Below are 18,553 nucleotides of genomic sequence, written 5' to 3'. Positions count from 1 at the left end.
TAAGAGAGGGGCTGAGGCCTGGAAAAGTGGGAATACTTGCTCTCTGCATCCTGGATCTCCAAAGCTTCCCTTCATTTTACATGTCAATATTCCCCAGCCACAGTTTGGAAGGAGGTCTTGCTCATGGTGCTTTCCCACTGTGCTTAATTGCCTGGATGAGTGTTCCTTCTGTAGAACTCATGAACAGTTAATGGATGTATTTTTGGATTTTAGTCCTCTGCAGAAGGCAGGGTTTGGGAATCTGGGAGTTATGGTGTGGAACAAAGGATTTCTCAGTAAGCTCTGGAATCTCTGCCTTGTCAGTGCTTCTGCCTCACTGTACCTGTCTGGAAAACAGTGTGTGATGTCCTCATGGCTCTAATTGGTGCCTAAGTGCTTTCACAGCTCTGGGTAAACCACTAATTAGTCACAGTCATTTAGGCAAAATTACTAAAGACTGATACTTTCCCATATGCTTTATTAGTTCAGGGAAAATCCAGTGATTTAGACTTCCCTGATGTATTTGCTGTTGGTTGGTTGGTTGGTTGGTTGGTTGGTTGGTTGGTTGGTTGGTTGGTTGGGATGCCTTTCTGTGTTGTGGTTAATACAGATGTTGCCAAATTGTGCCATCTGCTTCCAGATTTTGTGCATGTTCTTTGGGTTTAAATAGTGCAAAATCCTCTTCCCAGAAAGCAATTTGGAAATAAAGCAGGATGCAGATACTGCTGGGATAACTATTTTATTTCAGTACATTCTGCATCATCACTGGGACTGGGATTCATCTCACCTGCACCCTCTCCTGTACAGATCTCTTTTATGCAGACATGATCAGTGTTATGTGGACACACCAACATGCCTGTGCACAGAACACACATGCCCCACAGTCTCTTACATTACACTGGGAAAGAACCATAAGGTTGAAGTGTGTTGACTCAACTATTTAATGAGGTGCAATAAATCTTGACAAGACCAGCTGGCACTAAAGTCAGGCTTCTCATCTTTTTACCATTACATTGAAATGTGAACAACAGTGGAAAGAAATGTAACTCTTCTTTTTCTTTTTTTTTTTTGGTACTCAGCTATGTAGCACTGCACTGAAATCATCCACTTGCATGGAATGCAAAGCATGGTGGATGGTGTGGAAAATGTTAACGGTGTAAAGGCCCCTTTTTCTGGTTCTTTCCCACATTCTGAGAACGTGTTGCTCTGGCAGATGACAAAGTTGTGGTCAGCACCACCATCCCTGAGCACTCTGTGGCTCCTCCTCTGCTGCTCAGCACACCATGACGTCCTTTCCTCTTTCTCATTCCCCCTTCTCCCAGGGGGCATTACTGGCTCATTATTGCTACCACCAGGTGCAGCAGGGCTGGCTGTTTTACTTGAGGATCTTTCTGAAAAAGCAGGACTAATTAAACAGCTTGGACATCTCTGCATGTGGCACAATTCCAAAGCACCCAACAGGGCCTCCCATATAGGATTCTCTTTTAATGGACCAGATTTATGCCTGTGAAAAGAAATCTGTTTGAATAATACACTTCTTGTTTGGGGAGGTTTTGTTCCTGTCAGTGGCATCCATCAATCTCTTTCATGTTTTCAGCCCCACCACTTAATGCCAGTCGACCCTTAAAAAATAATTGCTCCCAAACCGACGAGATGCCTCTGGATTCACTTGAGAAAGTCTGCCTGAGCTTTGAAGTGTATCCCATAATGATAGCTGACATCTCCAGGAATAATAACTGCACCCCCTTGCTTTGTGATTGCAGCATTTGATGTGTGCTGGGCTCTGGTGCCTGGTGGAAGGAGATACCTCCTGTAAAACCAAGCTGGACCCCCCTCTGGATGGCACCGAGTGTGGCGCAGACAAGGTAATCAAACTGCTCAGCAGCACTTCTTGTTCTCCAGAGTTAGCAGTAATGTTTCCAAGATGTTGTGTATTTATCATAAACCCCTATTTTCTACTGATTCTGTTACAGAAACTGCTCAATTAACAGCTGGATTGGGTTAAGTCTTCTGCTTTTATATTGCATGTATTTCTGTAGCTTCAGCAGGGAGGTTCTGGTGGTCAGGGTGTTCTTCAAAGTGCAGGAGAATCTCAGGACTGGCTGCTGAGGGCACTCACTGCTGGCACCTCTGCTCAGGGCTCTGGTGCTCCCTCAGTGGGTGTTCATCAGTGTGAGCTGAGCTGGTTATGTTCTGGGCTGTCTTTGAGGTGGGGAGCATGCAGAGCATTTAGTCTGGCATTTGGGGGGAGATGGGGAATGAAAGAGAGGCTACTGAAAACTTCATGGTTTCTAAAAGTAGAATTTGAGCTCAAATTCAGTGATGTTCTGGTATTTTTGAGGTAAAATTTGCTGTACATGCATAGTTTGGAACTTGATTGGTTTGGTGGCTCCCTTACTTACTGGTTTGAGTTTCTAATATTTTTTTATATATTGTAAGTATGGGGAGGTGAGAAGGGGTAAAATTAAAAAGAAGTCAGAGATTGGAGACCTTTTCCTTGCTTTGAAATAAAGATAAACAATGAAAAGAAAAGCTGGATCCTGGAAAGCATGACAAGGAAACTGAGACAAAAGGTTTTTAGATGTGAGTTTCTCTAACTACAGGAGCCCTGGTGACTCTCTAAGCAGCCACATCCTGGACAGGCCGAGTTTGCTGCTTGGTCAGGAGCCAACACAACCCATTAGAATCAAAGGGTTTGGGGCTTTAGCCAAGTTAGGTCCAAAATACTTCAATTATTTTCTACATCCTGGGAATAGTGCTGATGAAGGCATTGCTTTGGGGTGTAATTTCTTGGACTCTCTTTCTGTGAATAGCGGGGCTTTTAGGCCTAGCACTTAGGTAATTATCTGCTTTATTAAGCAAGGGGCTCAATTCTGTGATTATTTTTTTTAACGACAGAAGTGCCTTCAGGGGTTTCTCGCGAGTGACACTTAAATTTCTATGTTTCACCTCCTCCCTTTCTCCCTCTCCCCAAAGCTTTGAACCTCTAGAAACTGAACCTTGTTGTACCCCCCTGGGCATGCTTTGAGAGCGCCCCTGAGCAGGAGCGTGTGCGGGTGTGCTAACGCCGTGTCCTTGCAGTGGTGCCGCGCCGGGGAGTGCGTCAGCAAGACCCCCATCCCCGAGCACGTGGACGGCGACTGGAGCGCGTGGGGCGCGTGGAGCATGTGCAGCCGCAGCTGCGGCACCGGCGTGCGCTTCCGGCAGAGGAAGTGCGACAACCCCCCGTAAGTGTGACAGCCTGCCCTGAGTGTGACAGCCCCCTGTGAGTGTGACAGCCCCCCGTGAGTGTGACAGCCTGCCCTGAGTGTGACAGCCCCCCGTGAGTGTGACAGCCTGCCCTGAGTGTGACAGCCCCCCGTGAGTGTGACAGCCTGCCCTGAGTGGGACAGCCCCCCATGAGTGTGACAGCATGCCCTGAGTGGGACAGCCCCCCGTGAGTGGGACAGCCCCCCGTGAGTGGGACAGCCTGCCCTGAGTGGGATAGCCCCCCGTGAGTGTGACAGCCTGCCCTGAGTGGGACAGCCCCCCATGAGTGTGACAGCCTGCTCTGAGTGTGACAGCCTGCCCTGAGTGGGACAGCCCCCCATGAGTGTGACAGCCCCCCGTGAGTGTGGCAACCCACCCTGAGTGTGACAACCCCCTGTAAGTGTGACAACCCCTGTGAGTGTGACATCCGGCCCTAAGTGTGACAACCTGCTGTGGTGTGACAACCCACCGTGAATGTGACAGCCCACCGTGAGTGTGACAACCCACCCTGAGTGTGAGAAGCCACCATGAGTGTGACAATCTGCCCTGAGTGTGACAACACAAGTCCTATGGGGAAAGGCTGAGGGACCTGGGGTTGTTCAGCCTGGAGAAGTGGAGGCTCAGGGAAGACCTTATCACTCTCTACAACTCGCTGAAAGGATGTTGTAGCCAGGTGGGGATTGGTCTCTTCTCTCAGGCAACCAACAGTAGGAAAAGAGGGCATGGGCTTAAGCTCTGCCAGGGGAGGTTTAGGTTGGATATCAGGAAGAAGTTCTTTACAGAAAGAGCGGTCAGGCATTGGAATTGCCTGCCCCAGGGAGATGGTGGATTCTCCCACCCTGGAGGTTTTTAAGGTGAGACTGGACGTGGCACTGAGTGCCATGATCTGGTGATCAAAGTGGGGTTGGATTAAGGGTTGGACTTGATCTCAGAGTTCTCTTCCAACCCAGCTGATTCTATGATTCTGTGATCCACAGACTCACTGTCACCCCCACAAAGAGCTTTTCAGGGCTACAGAAATATCCACATGCGCGTCCTGCAGCACAGAAATCTCGCCATTTATGACTCTACTTAATTATCATAACTAAAGGTTTTATCCAATCTAAGTGTTGGCTGCTCTCAGTCCACCTTGGTGTCACTCCCCAACCTCCCCTGGGTCTGCCCCTTGACACACCCCCTCAAAATTGGGTCTGGGGTTCCGAGAGCCCTTCCTTCATCTTTCTTCCTCATCCTCACTCTTCTTTTCCCTCTGGAGTTCTTCTAAGGTTGCTTTTGGTTTGACTGAAGTGTATCTTATTATCCTAGTGTTGGTACATGGCAAGATGTTCTAGCTGTTATCTTCTCCATGACACAGAGGTCCAGGAATGTGTCACAGAGTTTAGAAGCTGCCAGCTAATATTGCAAGTATAAGAAGCTACATAACTATATGGAATCTACAAGTATACAAAATCCTACAAATCCCTACAAATATATAAAATCCTAAGGCAACAGGAGGGTCACCGTTGTAACTGACCCCATTGCAATGGTTCAAACATAGATAAAATTGAATTAAAAACTTGCAGTTTGGCAAAAGAAGTGGTGCTGTGTTTCCTCTCCAGCACTGCAGTGAATGAGGAGGGGCTGACCTGGATCTGCAGACCAAACTGAGCCAATGTGTCTGAGTGATCAGTTTTGCTTGGGCTTGGAAGGCACTGGAGAGGCTGACCATGGTCATGGTCGATAAAGGGCAGTGTGGATAAAGCCCCTTGAGATACCCTGCAGGTCAGGATGTGCTGCATATGGAAAGTTTTCATGCACACAGAGTGCTGTGGGTGCTGCTCAGCTCCTGAACAATGACTACAAATAAGCTTATGCTCTCTGCTTGGGCTTGGATTTTTTGTGATTCAGGCTGTTATCTCCCATGTGTTGTCCTTCAGTCCTCAGATCAGCTGAGGCCCACCTGGAGGTCTGTTTGTCATGTGAGGGGCCTGAGCAGGTTGCTGTGGTGCCATTTAACCCTGTTTGTGTGCACTGGAACTTCTCACAGCCTTAGAGCTGTACCTCTCACCTCACGCAGAGTTTAAGTTTTCCTCCACGGAAAAATCACAGGAAGCTTTTCTTTTTAAACTGGGGCTGAAATTCTGGCTAGCAGCACAGTCCCTTTGAAGGCATGCCTGGATGATGGATAAGCTCACACTGGCTGCTGTTGACCTGGAAAAGGGATATTTTTGTTTATTCCTCTCCTTATATAACACTGAGCTGCAGTTGCTTGTCTGTAGTGTCCAGGTTTGATTTCTACCAGCTGATTTTCCTGAACAAGGGTCTGAACTGGTTCCTGTGCTGTCAGCTGCAATGCTGACCAAACCCAAGCCCATTCATCATCACTCCTTAGCTTACAGGAAATGCTCCTCCAGCCCTGCACACTGATTTGAAAACTCTCTTGCTCATATACATTCTTGGCTGGGGATACACACGTGATCTTCTTTTCCTTCAGATTCCTGGCATCAGCCCACTCCTGCAGCTGGTTTATTCACTGTCCAAAAATATTGGCTAAGGGATTTATCTTTTATTTTATATATATTTGGTCTTGGGATATTTTTTTTTAACAGGAATCTCTGCTCCTGCCAGCTGACTCTTGAGCCTGTGGGACTGTCAGTGTTTTTAAACCAGTTGCTTCACTGTTTGATTTGGTTTTTCCTCTCTGTAATTTCTTTGAGCCCTTCCATGCATTGCCTCCACATGTAAGGACTGTGTCATGAGCCAGTGTGCACGTGCAGCCTTTGGGGTTGGGCTGCCTTGTCCTGGTGTTGTACAGGGGGATTGAGGAGGGAACCACTGGCCTAAACAGAATATCCAGACTAGATCTCCACCCTTCAGTCCCCTCTTGTCATGGAAAAGGGTCCCAGCAGTGTAAATGGGCTTTGATTTCTTCAGTTGGTGGGTGGGTTCTCATGGCATAAATATAGTGAAGGATGGCTGGGAAGGTGTCCACCAGGAGATCTCACACAGTCACTGTTCCAGGCATGTGCCAGGGTGGGTTTGAAGCTTTTGGAATGAACTGCCATAGTGCTAGAAACTGGAATTTGACTGGAATTGCTCTCTATAGCCATCTGTTAAAGAAAAGGAAGAACATGACCTTATCTATTCTTGCTGATTCCAGCTGGGGAGAGATAGGTATGTGACAAATTCAGGAGAGTATCAGCAAGTAGCTAAAGGAATTATCTCTTAGGATGGCCAAGTCTTTTGCTTACTTGAGAGGCTTTTTTACTTGTGTATTGTTTTATTTTGCAAAGAAAATACAGTCTTTTGTGGAGAGTTTGAGTTTTCCCTCTTCTCTGGGGAAGAACAAATAGGTTTTGCAGGTGCTCAATCCCCATGTTGGGTCAGTAGCCTTTCCTGCATGTTTAAACAAGAACTGGCATGGTTTGGATGGGTGGGGATGACTGATGTGCTGCACAGATTGGTTTCTGGGTACCATTTGCAGTGCAGGTTGTGGCTCCCTCTGTGCCATCTGAACTCCAACTGTGCAGCCAGAACCTGAGAGGACATGTGCTGAGCAGGCTGTGCTGTGTCTCCAGCACTGAGACAGGGGGATGAACCAGTGGTGGGGGCAGAAGGGTGAGGCCCTGTGTGTGGGTGCCCCTGCCCTGGGCGTGTGGGGCTGACTGGACTGTGTTCCCCGGGCCAGGCCGGGGCCGGGCGGGAGGAACTGCCGCGGAGCCAGCGTGGAGCACACGGTGTGTGAGAACCTGCCCTGCCCCAAGGGTGTGCCAAGCTTCAGGGACCAGCAGTGCCAGGCCCACGACAGATACTCCAGCAAGAAGAAAAGCCTCCTGACAGCTGTCATCGTTGATGGTGAGTGTTTTCCATCCTCCTCTGTAGTTCTCTGCTGTTCTTTCCCCGCAGCTTCTCAGCCCATCCTGGTTTCATCTGCAGGACTCCCCCTTGTTGGTGAGAAGGCTGTAAAATGTTCTCCTTTGCTACAGCTGAAAGACTAATTGCAGTTAGTTGTTCTTGGTGCTGCCCTGCTGTTCTTTCAGCCTCCTTAACAGAACATACAGAGCTGTCAGTTCTTTGCTCCTCTTTTTGTAGTGCTGGGAGAGAAGTGCCTTATCTTGATTCCCAGTCTGGGCAGGCAGGTGTTTGGGAATTTAAACATTAGAAAGTTCAGGTTGGTTTGGAACTGACAAAAGATGGCACATCTTTTATGTGTGTCAATTTTGGGCATTTCAGCATCATTGCCTATCCTGCCTACACTCCTTTAATGCTTCCTTTGCTGGATCTTGCTGTTCATCTCTTCAACCAGATGTGTGTGGGATGTGAAGTAATGTCCTTTCTGCGGGAATAAACCTCTTTGCCTGCACTCTGCTGACAAGCAGACCAGGCTGGTTTCATTGGTCATCCCAAAGACATCCTGCACAGGGGAGGGTGGTGCTGGAACTGACACCAGAACACCAGACACTGGAGAAGCCTTTCCTATGCCAGCACTGACAGATGAGTCTGATGCTGGGACAGCAGCACTTCAGTTCCCACAGCAGACCCTCCAAAAGCGCAATTCCTTCAGCTGCCCCAGGGGACAGGCTGGTTGGGCTTGTTGTTCCCCTCTGCCGCCCTTCCCAAATAGTTTTGCTGGATGAATACACAAGACAGAGCTACTTCCCTGACTCATTTCAGTCACAGAAAACTCTCCTAGTTTTTTTCCAGGAGTGAGCTGTTTTATTCCTTTCTCTATTTCCAATCAGGAACTATGAGTTGATTAAGGTCTGTAGGTTCTTCCTTGGATGAAGTCCATGAGTAGCAAACTCAGCTCCAAAGGAGAAACATTATATTGTCTAAAGATCTGTTACTTAAACATATGGTAAAGGCAGGGAGCAAACCCTGACCCTGCTGAATGCTACCAGTTAATAATGCAAATGTTTGAAAAGGCTTCTTTGCTTAACTCCTCTTCTAGCTAAACATAATAGTAGCTTTTCCAAAATGATCTCTAAATACATAATGATAGTCATTAGCATGGATGAAAATTGCAACTTTTCTCTGCTGGTGTATTTGGAATCAATTTGGGGGTTCCATCTCTAGCTGTTCTAGCAACCAGAAATGTTTGAAGGGCCACAAATACCAATTTAAGGAAATAGTAGGTAATATGAATGCAAGAAGGCTTTAAATGTAGGTATGTGAGTGTTCTCACTGGCACACTGATGCAAGAAGTCAGTCTGTCAGCATCAGAAATGGACTGGAGAACTTGTTCTTCTAAAATCACTGGCTGTAGCCTGAATTTTCTCTGAGACACACAGTCACTGGATCATTCTGCTCAGACTGTTGAAAGTGTACTGACTAAAGGGGTTTCTGTGTCTTGAAAGCCCAACTCATCAGTGTAACCCTTTGAATATTGATATTTTAAAGTGGGGAAACTCAACTGAAAGGCTCCTGTTCCTTTGAAGGTGAGAAGCCCAAAGCCATTCATACATCACCATTGCCTCAAACACATGTTTGTGCAGTTCCTAAAGGCAGTTGTTGTGTTGCTTTTCCCAGATAAGCCATGTGAGCTGTTCTGCTCTCCACTGGGGAAGGATTCTCCTGTGCTGGTGACAGACAGAGTGCTGGATGGAACTCCCTGTGGGCCTTACGAGACCGACCTCTGTGTCCATGGCAAGTGCCAGGTGGAGTAACCTTCTCTTGTTGTGTTTCTGGGGTTGGGGACAGTGGGGCAGCACCTGTGGGGGCTGGGAGGCTGTCCCTGAGGGGAGAGGACAGCCCTGTTTGGGAAGAGCCATCTCAAGTGCTCCACAGCTGCTGCAGCCCTGTCAGTGCTGGGTTGTTCTGCCTCTCAGTTTCTCCTTATCTAGATCTGTGTGCTGTGGTGGGAGTTCCTCTTTGTACAGGGCACACCAAATGGGGCATTATTGCTGATTTCTGTGAGCAGAGACTAAGAACTGCCAGTGTTTGTTGCTCTGAGCCTTCCAGGCAGGGGAATGCATGAACACAATATTGACCTGGGTGTAAGAGGGGCTTTGGGGGCATAAAACAGCTTTACTAACAGCAGTGCAAAGAGAAAAGTGGAAAACCTTTGGACTGAGTTTTACACTGCTGCAGGAGACACTTCCCACTGTTTCCTGTCAAATGCTGCTGAAGAGGCATTTTTAATCCAGACTTTCTAACTTAGTTCCATGAAGAATTTGAACATCAAGAGTCTGGGGAGCCAGTACAGGTTTGGTTCTTTATAATATACAGAGCCAGGTTCGTGGTGCATCCCAAGGTACTTAATTTTTCCCTGTTTTCAGCTGTATCTGAGAAAACCTGAATAAACTCCATTAATAACTATTCTCTGGCAGTCAGGCCAGCTGTGCACCTCCAGCTGTGTGCCAGTGACCATTCCTCTGGGCCAGCCAGTTGTCCTGCTCCAGAAGCTCAGCTCAGCCACAGCTGGGGAATCAGAGAGTGTGGCAGTGTGAGTTTGCTCCCAGGGAGGAGCAGTAGCAGCTCCTTCCACGGGAATTCCCTTGTGAGCACAGAGTGCTGGAGGTTCCTCATCAAAGGCAAATCACACCCTGAGCTGGGGCAATCCCTTCAGCTGTGCAGTGAGGTGCAGCTGCAGAACATGCAGTCCCCTTGCATCTGGCTGAGGGAAAATGCACAAGAATCAGTTTGAAAGCCTTGGGAACTCATTTATAACCCTCTGCCTTCCATGCAGTGCTGAGATGTGCCATATGTGCCTGTGCACCCCAGTTGCCACAAAGGCTTGTCTAACCAGCTGCCTGTTAAACCAATTTAATGGCCATACTCATTTAATTACTCTGCTGCTCATTGCTTTACCCAGCACAGACAAAGCCTGGCAACAAGCGTTGCAGGGGGCCTGGGGAAGAGAATAAGTGCTGAAATCAGAGGGTTGTTTATTTTCTCATGTAATCCCTTTAGCTAAAGACTCTCACAGGCAGCACTGACAGTGTGACAGACAAATTAGCAGGAAGCATTGCCTGTGAACAGTTGGTGTAGGAAATGTAATAGATCTTTTCCCTTCATTAGATGCTCCTAAATGGAGCTCATGCATCATTGCTGGGTGATGAATGAATGTAGATGAACATGGCAGAGAGAAGAATTGCTGCAAAGAGAGGAGGGTTTTGAGAAGGAAAGCAGGAACAGATTCTTTGAAGCCTCAAAGTACCCCAACTGTGTTTGGGCTCTAAGGGAGGAGAGTTTTCCTTCAGTTGTAATTTGTGAAGTTATTGCAGTTTCTTTTTAAAGCCACGAGCTGAGCTCCAGTTAACACAGTGGGAATGAAGCTTTTGCTATCCCTGAAACAAAATCCTCCAAGGCAGCAGCAGCATCCCTGTGTTTATCCCCTACACCTGAAGGCAGCTGGAGTGAGTAAACCTGGTTATTGCTTTGGACATCATGCAGAGAAGCACCAGACAGCAAAGTCAGCCCTAAATTTAACATAAGGGTTCCTAAATCAACTAGGCTTTGTATAATCCTACTCCTTGTTTTTGAGATGAATTGCATGGTCTTCATCCATTTTTGTCATGTCCTTATTTATTGGAGTTGATTTTGAGGCTGAACATTTCAAGTGCATTTATCTTTACCACCTTCTGAGCAAACTGGATGTTCAATGTGGGTAGAGAGCTTGGGCATTTTCTTCTCAAAGTGCACATAGTCTCCTAGCAAGGAGAATTTGTTTTCTCCAGAGATGTTTCAGACAGAAAATCTGCAGCAGACTGGAGAACAAGAGCAGCCTGGTGTCCCTGAGGAGGAGGAGGAGGGGGAGTGCAGAGCATCTGGGCTTTGCTTTCTCTGTCCTGGCAGAGATGGGCAGGGCAGTGCAACCTGCAGCTCACATTGGTTTTGTCTTCTCTGTTTCTCTGCCAGTGACAAGAGGCTTTCAGAGAGAGGATTCCCTGAGGGTTTTGTTCTTCCTCCAGACTGTTGTGTGTGAGTTCCTTGAGGAAACACTCAAGGAAGCAGCGCACTAACCCCTCCCAGTGCTCCCCTGTGCTCCTGAGGGTGACACAAAACTGCTGCAGGAGTAGAGCTAAAAAAAGAGTGAGGTGTCCCAGGGCAGAGAGGGAGGAGCAGCTGCTCAGCTGACTGGGGTGACACACAGCACTTGGTGCTGGCTTTTCTCAAAGGAGGATTAGTCTGGGACTCAGGACAGCATGAGAACTTCCCAGTGGGGACTACAGAGGCTCCTTCAGGGTGTAATCAAAGATCTCTTTGAGAAGGGAGACCTCCCATACAGCAGCACTGGGCTGGAGATCAGGGGCAGCCCTTGCTGTGATTTAACAGTTGAAGAGGTGAAGATGTTTTGGCTCTATCTGTGGTTTTGTCATCGATGTTCTGTCATGTCACACCTGCTTTTAACTCGCTGGTGAATCCACTGCACATTCAGTGATAAGAAGCCACATATTGGGCTGCCCTGGCACAATAAAAGTGTCACAGAACCACCTTCTTTCCAAAGTGGTTGTCGCACAGTATGAAGGGGGGCATAAATTGGAAAATGGGCAGATCTTCAGAAATACTTTCTGCAGATTGGATGGGCAGAGTGTGAGGAGAGGGCACAGGGAGCAGAGCAGAAACTGAAGTTGTCTGCTGGACCTGCTGCTGGCAAATAGTTTTCCACACACTCAGTACCCACTTTCTGCACTTGATTGATGCATCCAGTTCTGGCTGTGTCTCCTCACTGGAGTGTTTTCCATGTATTATTCATATTCCTGCTTTACAAAGTGTGGTACAAGATGTTCCAGACTGGGTAGCTTGTCTCCATACAACAACTTGGCTTAGCATTGTACTTTGATAAATTATTTAGTGCATGTGCACAAAATCCAGAAGGATTGTCTGAACTGTAGAAACCTGTTGTATAATTGCCTTTTTTTTCCACTTCTGGGTCTGTCCAATGTAATCTGAGGCCTAAGAGTGTCAGGGCTGGTGGTGAGCAAGGTGTAGTGACAGAAAACAACACTTTGTTGATATCTCACTATTTTTAGTGTACTTTACAGTGGGGTATGAGAAAGTAAAACATGCTGTTTCCCCTTATTTTTCTTCCATGTTATCCCATGAAAAGCATGTAATAGAACAGAAGCAGAGGAGTTCCTGGGATGGGAAAAAGCTTTGTGTTATTTGCATGTCCTCTCATGACCACAGGGGTTTGGACATAGAACCTTCACTCTGTCTTTGTGAAGAAGGGGTGATGAAGAATTCTGGTGTGTAGAGCCCCCTGAGTGGCTGAGGGGGGTGAGCCCAGGGTTGGTGGTCAGGTGGCACTGCAGATCCACTGAGATAATGCTAATTTAAAGTAAACAGTGTCCAGCTCCTGTTCCAGCACAGCTGCTCCAACCCAGATAAAATCTGAAGGCTTGGGAAATGATATTTCCTGAACTCAGCTCTGCATGGACTCCAATCCATCACACAGAGTTTGTGGTGGGACAGAAATAGAAATAACTCACAGATGAACTACTTGATTAGGGACCAGGACTCACCTCCTGAGCAAACCCACCTAACAATCCTCCACCAGGATTTAAAGCAGGGCAATAAGAATTGCCTTCCCCTCAGATCTGAGTGCCAGTTGCTCACATATGGACATTCCTGCTCCATGTGCTCCAGCCCTGGAGGTGTGTCAGTGGACATTGGATACTGTGGACAAGAGGAATTGGCAGTGGGGATGGATCTGTCATAACCAGTGTGCTCTGGACATGATTAATTTGTGAAATGGCACATGTTGCATCAATATTTATATTTGATCCATTGAGACAGCCAGTTAGGGCAGCATATGGGAAGCATTACAGTTTTGTGAGCCTACAATGTCATTTCTTACATAGGGTGGGTGTATATAACAAAAATAATTGTGTTTATGTAGCAAAACATGTTCACACAGGCTGTATCAATTGAGCTCTTGCACAGCCATTGAAAATGCAAATAAAATATCATTTAAAAACGGTCAAGCAATACAGAGAGTAGTTCACACAGAGGAATCCAAATGATGTGTATTCAGAAGAGGAGTTTTCCTATGCCAGAGCCAGCAATGACTGAAGCTGGAAATACCACACAACAAGCAGTACTTTCAGATGTTTAATTATAAAAATGAGAAGAAGGGGGAGAGAGAGAAGGAAGGGTGGACTGAGATATCAGCTTAAAGAGAATTAATTTCAAGCCTTTGGCTCAGCAAACCTGTCAATTTATAGGCCAATGAGTAGTTCCAAAATGTGGTGTCAGAGCTGGAGACTGCCTGGATTGAAGGTCATTAAGAAACCTGCGGATTCAGTTCTGACTGTCCATGCTGAGGACTTAAAGCCTCAAAAGGCTTATCTTTGTTTCTTGCCAGCATTCCCATGTTTGAAAACTGATTCCCTTCTCCCCAGACCATTCAAGACTGAGGGGGCTGAAAGTACCAGCTGTTGAGGGTGCATGGGCTCAGTCTGCTCATCTGCAGGGTAACTTGGGTCAGAAGACACACAGGGTGTTACTTAAAAGGTCTTTTTTGTCTTCAGAATGTGAAGTTTCCCCTTTTGTTTCTTAATTTGAGGAATCCGCTTACCTGGATTGGCACTGGGCTGTGCAGGGAGCAGCACAGAACAAGGGAATCAAACAACTCCCCTGCACTGTTTGGATTTTAAAGGATTCCTTCTGTGAAATCTTGACTGTGAAGTGAAACTTGGGATGTTCCCTTTGCATTTGATTAATTAAGCCCTCGTTTTCTGGAAAGCTTTCTGCAGGTTGAGGACATCTCTGTAGTTAAATGTTGACAGTAAAATGCAAACAGCATCCTGTCAGTGAGAAGCTGCTGATGTGCAGCCTCCATAGTTTGGTGGGTTTCCAACTTTTCCACCCTGTGCTGGACTCCCAGAGGCTTTCACACCTTGGAGAAGCCTGGATGAACCTCTCAGGGAGCAGTGCAAGGGCTGCTGGCAGGTGCTTTCCTCCAGAAGGGCAGTGCCCACTGTGTTCTGCCCTTCCAGCCTCATCTCCTCCCCTTTACCTTGTTCTAAGAGTGGCCACCTTTTCCGTGTGGGAAGTTCTCGAAGGATCTGAGGGACCCAGGTGGTCACTCTAATGTGTTTCTAAATGACTTCACAGCTTGTGGAGCCCATTGTCAAATCTTAACCAAAGCTGTTTCATAATGTAGTGTTATTAAATGTACTGTTATTAAAGCCACTTTCAACTTGGAGATGATTGGAAGGCTTTGGGAGAGGGAAACGGGCTCTAATGTTTATGTAGACAACAGTAAAGTGCTTCCAAGGTATTTTTTTCCCCATAAAGTAGCAAGAATGCAACAATTTTCATCTTGAGGCCAAGAAAGAAAAGTGTTACACTCTCTGAAAGATTTTCCTTTGTAAGAAGCCTTTTCCTGGCCAGGAACTCATGGGGCTTCAATCCTCAGGCCCTGCCTTGATGGAAAGGTCTGCCCTGTGGCTGGGCGAGCTGATGCCATTGAAGGAAAGGTCTGCCCTGTGACTGGGAGAGCTGATGCCATTGAAGGAAAGGTCTGCCCTGTGACTGGGAGAGCTGATGCCATTGAAGGAAAGGTCTGCCCTGTGACTGGGAGAGCTGATGCCATTGAAGGGAAGGCTGCAAGAGCCATTCCCAGTTCCTTGTCTCACAGGGAATTGGGGTGAAGATGAAAGGTGAAAACCAGCAAAGGTTTGGGGAGATGTGTTTGTGGATTCAGTGCCTTCAGAGAGGGTCTCTCAAGTCCAAGAGTGTCAGTGGCTGGGCAGATGTGGCAGGAAAAGGCTTGTGTTGTAGCCCAGTGTCAGGGAGGGGGGGACTCCTCCTTCCCAAGGCTTTGCTGCCTTGCCCTGCTTCCCATTCTCTGGGAAGCTCCAGCCTAAATGCACAGCCTGTGGTTGCCAACTCCCCGTTCCTTCCCTGCCTCCGTGAGAGCCGCAGACTCCTCGTGGAGCCCTGGGAATGAGTGTGGTTCAACACTCATTAGAGCCCTTTATTCCTGGGTGTGCTCACAGAGTGCTAATGACAAAGCAGCACAATAAAGGATGTTCCCAATGAGCCGCAGCCCTTCCAGGATCCCAGCAGGGTGCCAGGCAGGCTGGATTTCCAGCTGCCTTTCAGCAGCCGTGCTAATAAATCATTCTGATTTTCCTGGATGGAGGACTGCTGGGACATCCTTCTGTTCTGGGGGCAGAATCACATTCAATATCCCAAAATTATTTGTTGGACACGGGTGTGAAGCTCAGACTTGAGAATTGCAACTGCCAGAAACTCCATTGTCTTCTTCCCACCTTTTCCAGCTCCCATTTACACAGTTTTTTTCCCGAAGTTCTTGTGCTGTGCTGGTTAATGAGCAGCATTTCCCGGGGCTGTTGGGGATGCTCATCCTTTCTCAGCCTGTAATGATTTACCCAGACAGACTGAGGGCTTTGATCCCCGCAGCACATCTGGACGGAGGCAGTGGCCAGTGTCTCCTGAAACAGGGGGAATGTTGGAGCTGGGGCCCAAATGGTGCTGCTTACACACAGACAGGCTCACATAAACAGCCCAAGTTCTCTTCATATTTCCCTGCTTTCCCCTATTTTTCAAAATGTTTGTTGTTTTGATCGTTCCCTAAGATATGTCTCCAACTTTCCTCTGGCTTCGTTATAGGAAGGCAAAGAAGGGAGAGACCCAAGAGCCTCACTCAAATAAGTCTTATTAGTGACAGTCCTGCAAAGTCATTTGCCAAGAAACTGTTTATCTGCACGGAATAAAACTTTAACTCATTTTTAATGCTGCAATCTCTGCTAATAACTTGCATAATGACAACTCTCATTTCAGTGGAAATTTATATTTTGAGGGTGAATTGCTGCTTATTTTGAGGGCCTTACATGGACAGAATACAATTTATATAGATTAATTAAGTCTTGTCAGCCTCAAGATCTACAAATGTGGAGTGTCCACCATCATAACCTGTAAATGCTTTGTGAGTGGGGAAGGTTATGGTGACAATCCCAGTAGCTACAGGAAGAATACTGTGACTGTTCTAGTAATTCCCATCTGTGGAAGCAAAGCTGTGGGTCTTTAATTAGAAAAGGTTTGGGTAGGTGTGGAGAATTATGAAAATACCATTTAAAATGAGGCTTTGGGTGCAATTGTTAGAATTTATTTTCCAGTTGAATGTCTGTGCTTAATACAGTGCAAGCACATGGAGAATTTCATCATTGTGTACACAGTTTTGAGAGGTGAATTGGCCAAATGTGAGTCTGACCTGCTTCCATTGAACTACTCTTGCACTGCAGAGATCTGATTAATGAGGTCTTTTCTCAGGTGTTGCAAAAGTGTGATGAGAACTGAATGTTGCACTTCCTGTTAAGATCCTGATCCCAAACACAGCTCATTCAATAGAATTGTAATTACTCTGAATCTTGGTGTGGTGAAGAGCTGTGACCAGGATTTTGGTTGCTGAGCTTAATTTTCATTTGAGGAAATGACATTTTTCTCTTCTCTAAACTATTAGTGGTCCATCTCTCTGGGATGTCTTTGAGCTCCTCAGATGGAAATTGCTATATAGACTTGAAACAGTTACAATCTGTTGGGTTTGGAGGAAGTTGGAGTGGGTTAGTATGGCATCTGTGATGGTCTCTGGAATAACTGATGTTTGTGAAACTCTCTCCAGTTAAATCTGAATCAGAATTCATGCTTTGAGTGTTAGAGAAGGGCTTTGCTGCACAACCAACTCCAGCCCCTTCCAGCTGAGTGCTGCCCTGACTCCCAGGGTCTTCACTCAGATGTCACTCTCAGTCTTGCCCTCAGTGTTCAGAGCTGCTCTAACCCTGCAGCCAAAATAACCCTGTGCCTCTGGTTGGTGTCCGCAGAAAATCGGCTGCGACGGAATCATCGGCTCAGCCGCGAAGGAGGATCGTTGTGGGGTCTGCAGTGGAGATGGGAAGACCTGCAAAGTGGTCAAGGGTGACTTCAACCACACCAAGGGCATGGGTGAGTGAGCCCCCCGAGCGTGGCAGGGGAGTGGGGCTTCTCTGAGCTGCCTGGGGGGGTGGAGTGGCAGGAAAGCCTCTTGGGTAGCCTTGGACCCTCTGCTCTGGTGAGCATGTAACACACACAAACCAAACCCAGCTCCCTTCGGGTGTGGTGCCCTGTCTGCTGCTGGCCCAGTGGCCCAGACACCAGCCATTGCCTCTGTCTGAAATTCAGGGTGAGTTGTGTTTCTCATGTTGAATGCCACTGGTGCTGATGCTTTAAATAAGAGACAAAGTCACAGTCTCTGTTTCAGTGGGGGAAGTTGGATTTGAGCACCATCCTTGAGCTCTTTGAGGGCTCAGAATGATGCATGTTGTACACGATTGATGTCAGGATCAGGATATCTCAGCTAAAGGAAGGAGCACTCCCCTCTGAGTATTTTCACTGATTCCCTGCCAGCCGTGGTATCCACTATAGGATACAGGAGCTTCCACTTGGAGTTAAGACTTTTCCATTTCTTGTTAAACATTAATGTATGTACAGCTTGGTGTTTGAATTAGTCTTTGTTTCAGGGTTTCTCTACTGCACTTCTGAGAAACCTGTTATCACACATCCTAATCAGCCAGAGGCAGGGAAAGCCACGTTCAGAACTTGCAGGCTGCTCCAAGAGGAGGGAATTGTCCAGAAAAAAATGATTTCACATTCAGTAAGTACAGAATTGCCACATTCAACACGTGCTACTCCAGGACTAAGTTCCACAAAGCACATAAAGATCCTCTTTAAACACACACCTCAGTTCTGTTTGGTCTCTGAAGCAGCACCAGTGCTCAGCAGCTTTAATCAAGGTTTCAGCACTGAGGTCTGAGGCTCTGATTTTTTATGGAGCTCTTCCTCTGCACCCTCCTTGTCCTTAACCTATGGAGCCAGCTGGGATGTGTCACCTCCTCTGAGGGTTTCCCCCCTGCACCACATCTCTCTGGAGCACATTTATGCTGCTGCATTGCTTGGCCAACCTGTTGAGTGGTTTCCTACATTGGTGCTTTTAACTCTTTTGTCCCAATTATTTTCCACCTACTTATGTCCAGGCATTTGCATTTGAGGCAAATGGTGGGACTGTTGAAAAATAACCCCTGTTCTCCATTTCTGTAGCAGCTTTTACAGCTTTCCTGAACTTCTTACATGATCCTGAAGAGTAACTGTCTTTTATCTTTTCCAATGAGTCCACAAAACCTCTTGTGCAGATAATTAAGAGATTTCTAGGTCCCTGCCAGGAGGTTACACCCCTTTCCAACTAGACAGGCTGCTGAGAGTGGTGACTTTACAAGGCTGTAGGAACAGAACAGTTGGAGCCTTCAGTGGCTGCCAGGACGCTGCAGGAGACTCTCACCCCCAGTGAAGGGATGTCTGACTGACTCAGGGACAGAGTTCCAGCATTTGGATTCTTTGCTGA

At 47.1% G+C, this 18,553-nt stretch overlaps 1 protein-coding gene across 2 annotated transcripts in view; it reads left to right on the top strand.

The window, feature by feature from the left end:
- The window catches only part of ADAMTS17 (ADAM metallopeptidase with thrombospondin type 1 motif 17), a 156,729-nt gene that overhangs the window by 89,255 nt on the left and 48,921 nt on the right, over nt 1-18,553 (top strand). For both annotated transcript variants that reach the window (XM_071568731.1, XM_071568730.1), the window contains exons 11-15: nt 1,743-1,844; nt 3,061-3,206; nt 6,896-7,062; nt 8,737-8,864; nt 17,001-17,121. In XM_071568731.1, coding sequence (XP_071424832.1) covers nt 1,743-1,844; nt 3,061-3,206; nt 6,896-7,062; nt 8,737-8,864; nt 17,001-17,121 — 664 coding nt within the window. The remainder of the gene's footprint in view (nt 1-1,742; nt 1,845-3,060; nt 3,207-6,895; nt 7,063-8,736; nt 8,865-17,000; nt 17,122-18,553) is intronic.

This window comes from Pithys albifrons, chromosome 13, assembly GCF_047495875.1.
Source record: "Pithys albifrons albifrons isolate INPA30051 chromosome 13, PitAlb_v1, whole genome shotgun sequence".
Lineage (NCBI taxonomy): Eukaryota > Metazoa > Chordata > Aves > Passeriformes > Thamnophilidae > Pithys > Pithys albifrons.
The sequence above is the reverse complement of the archived record's forward strand: the minus strand, read 5'-3'. Positions and strand labels throughout refer to the sequence as shown.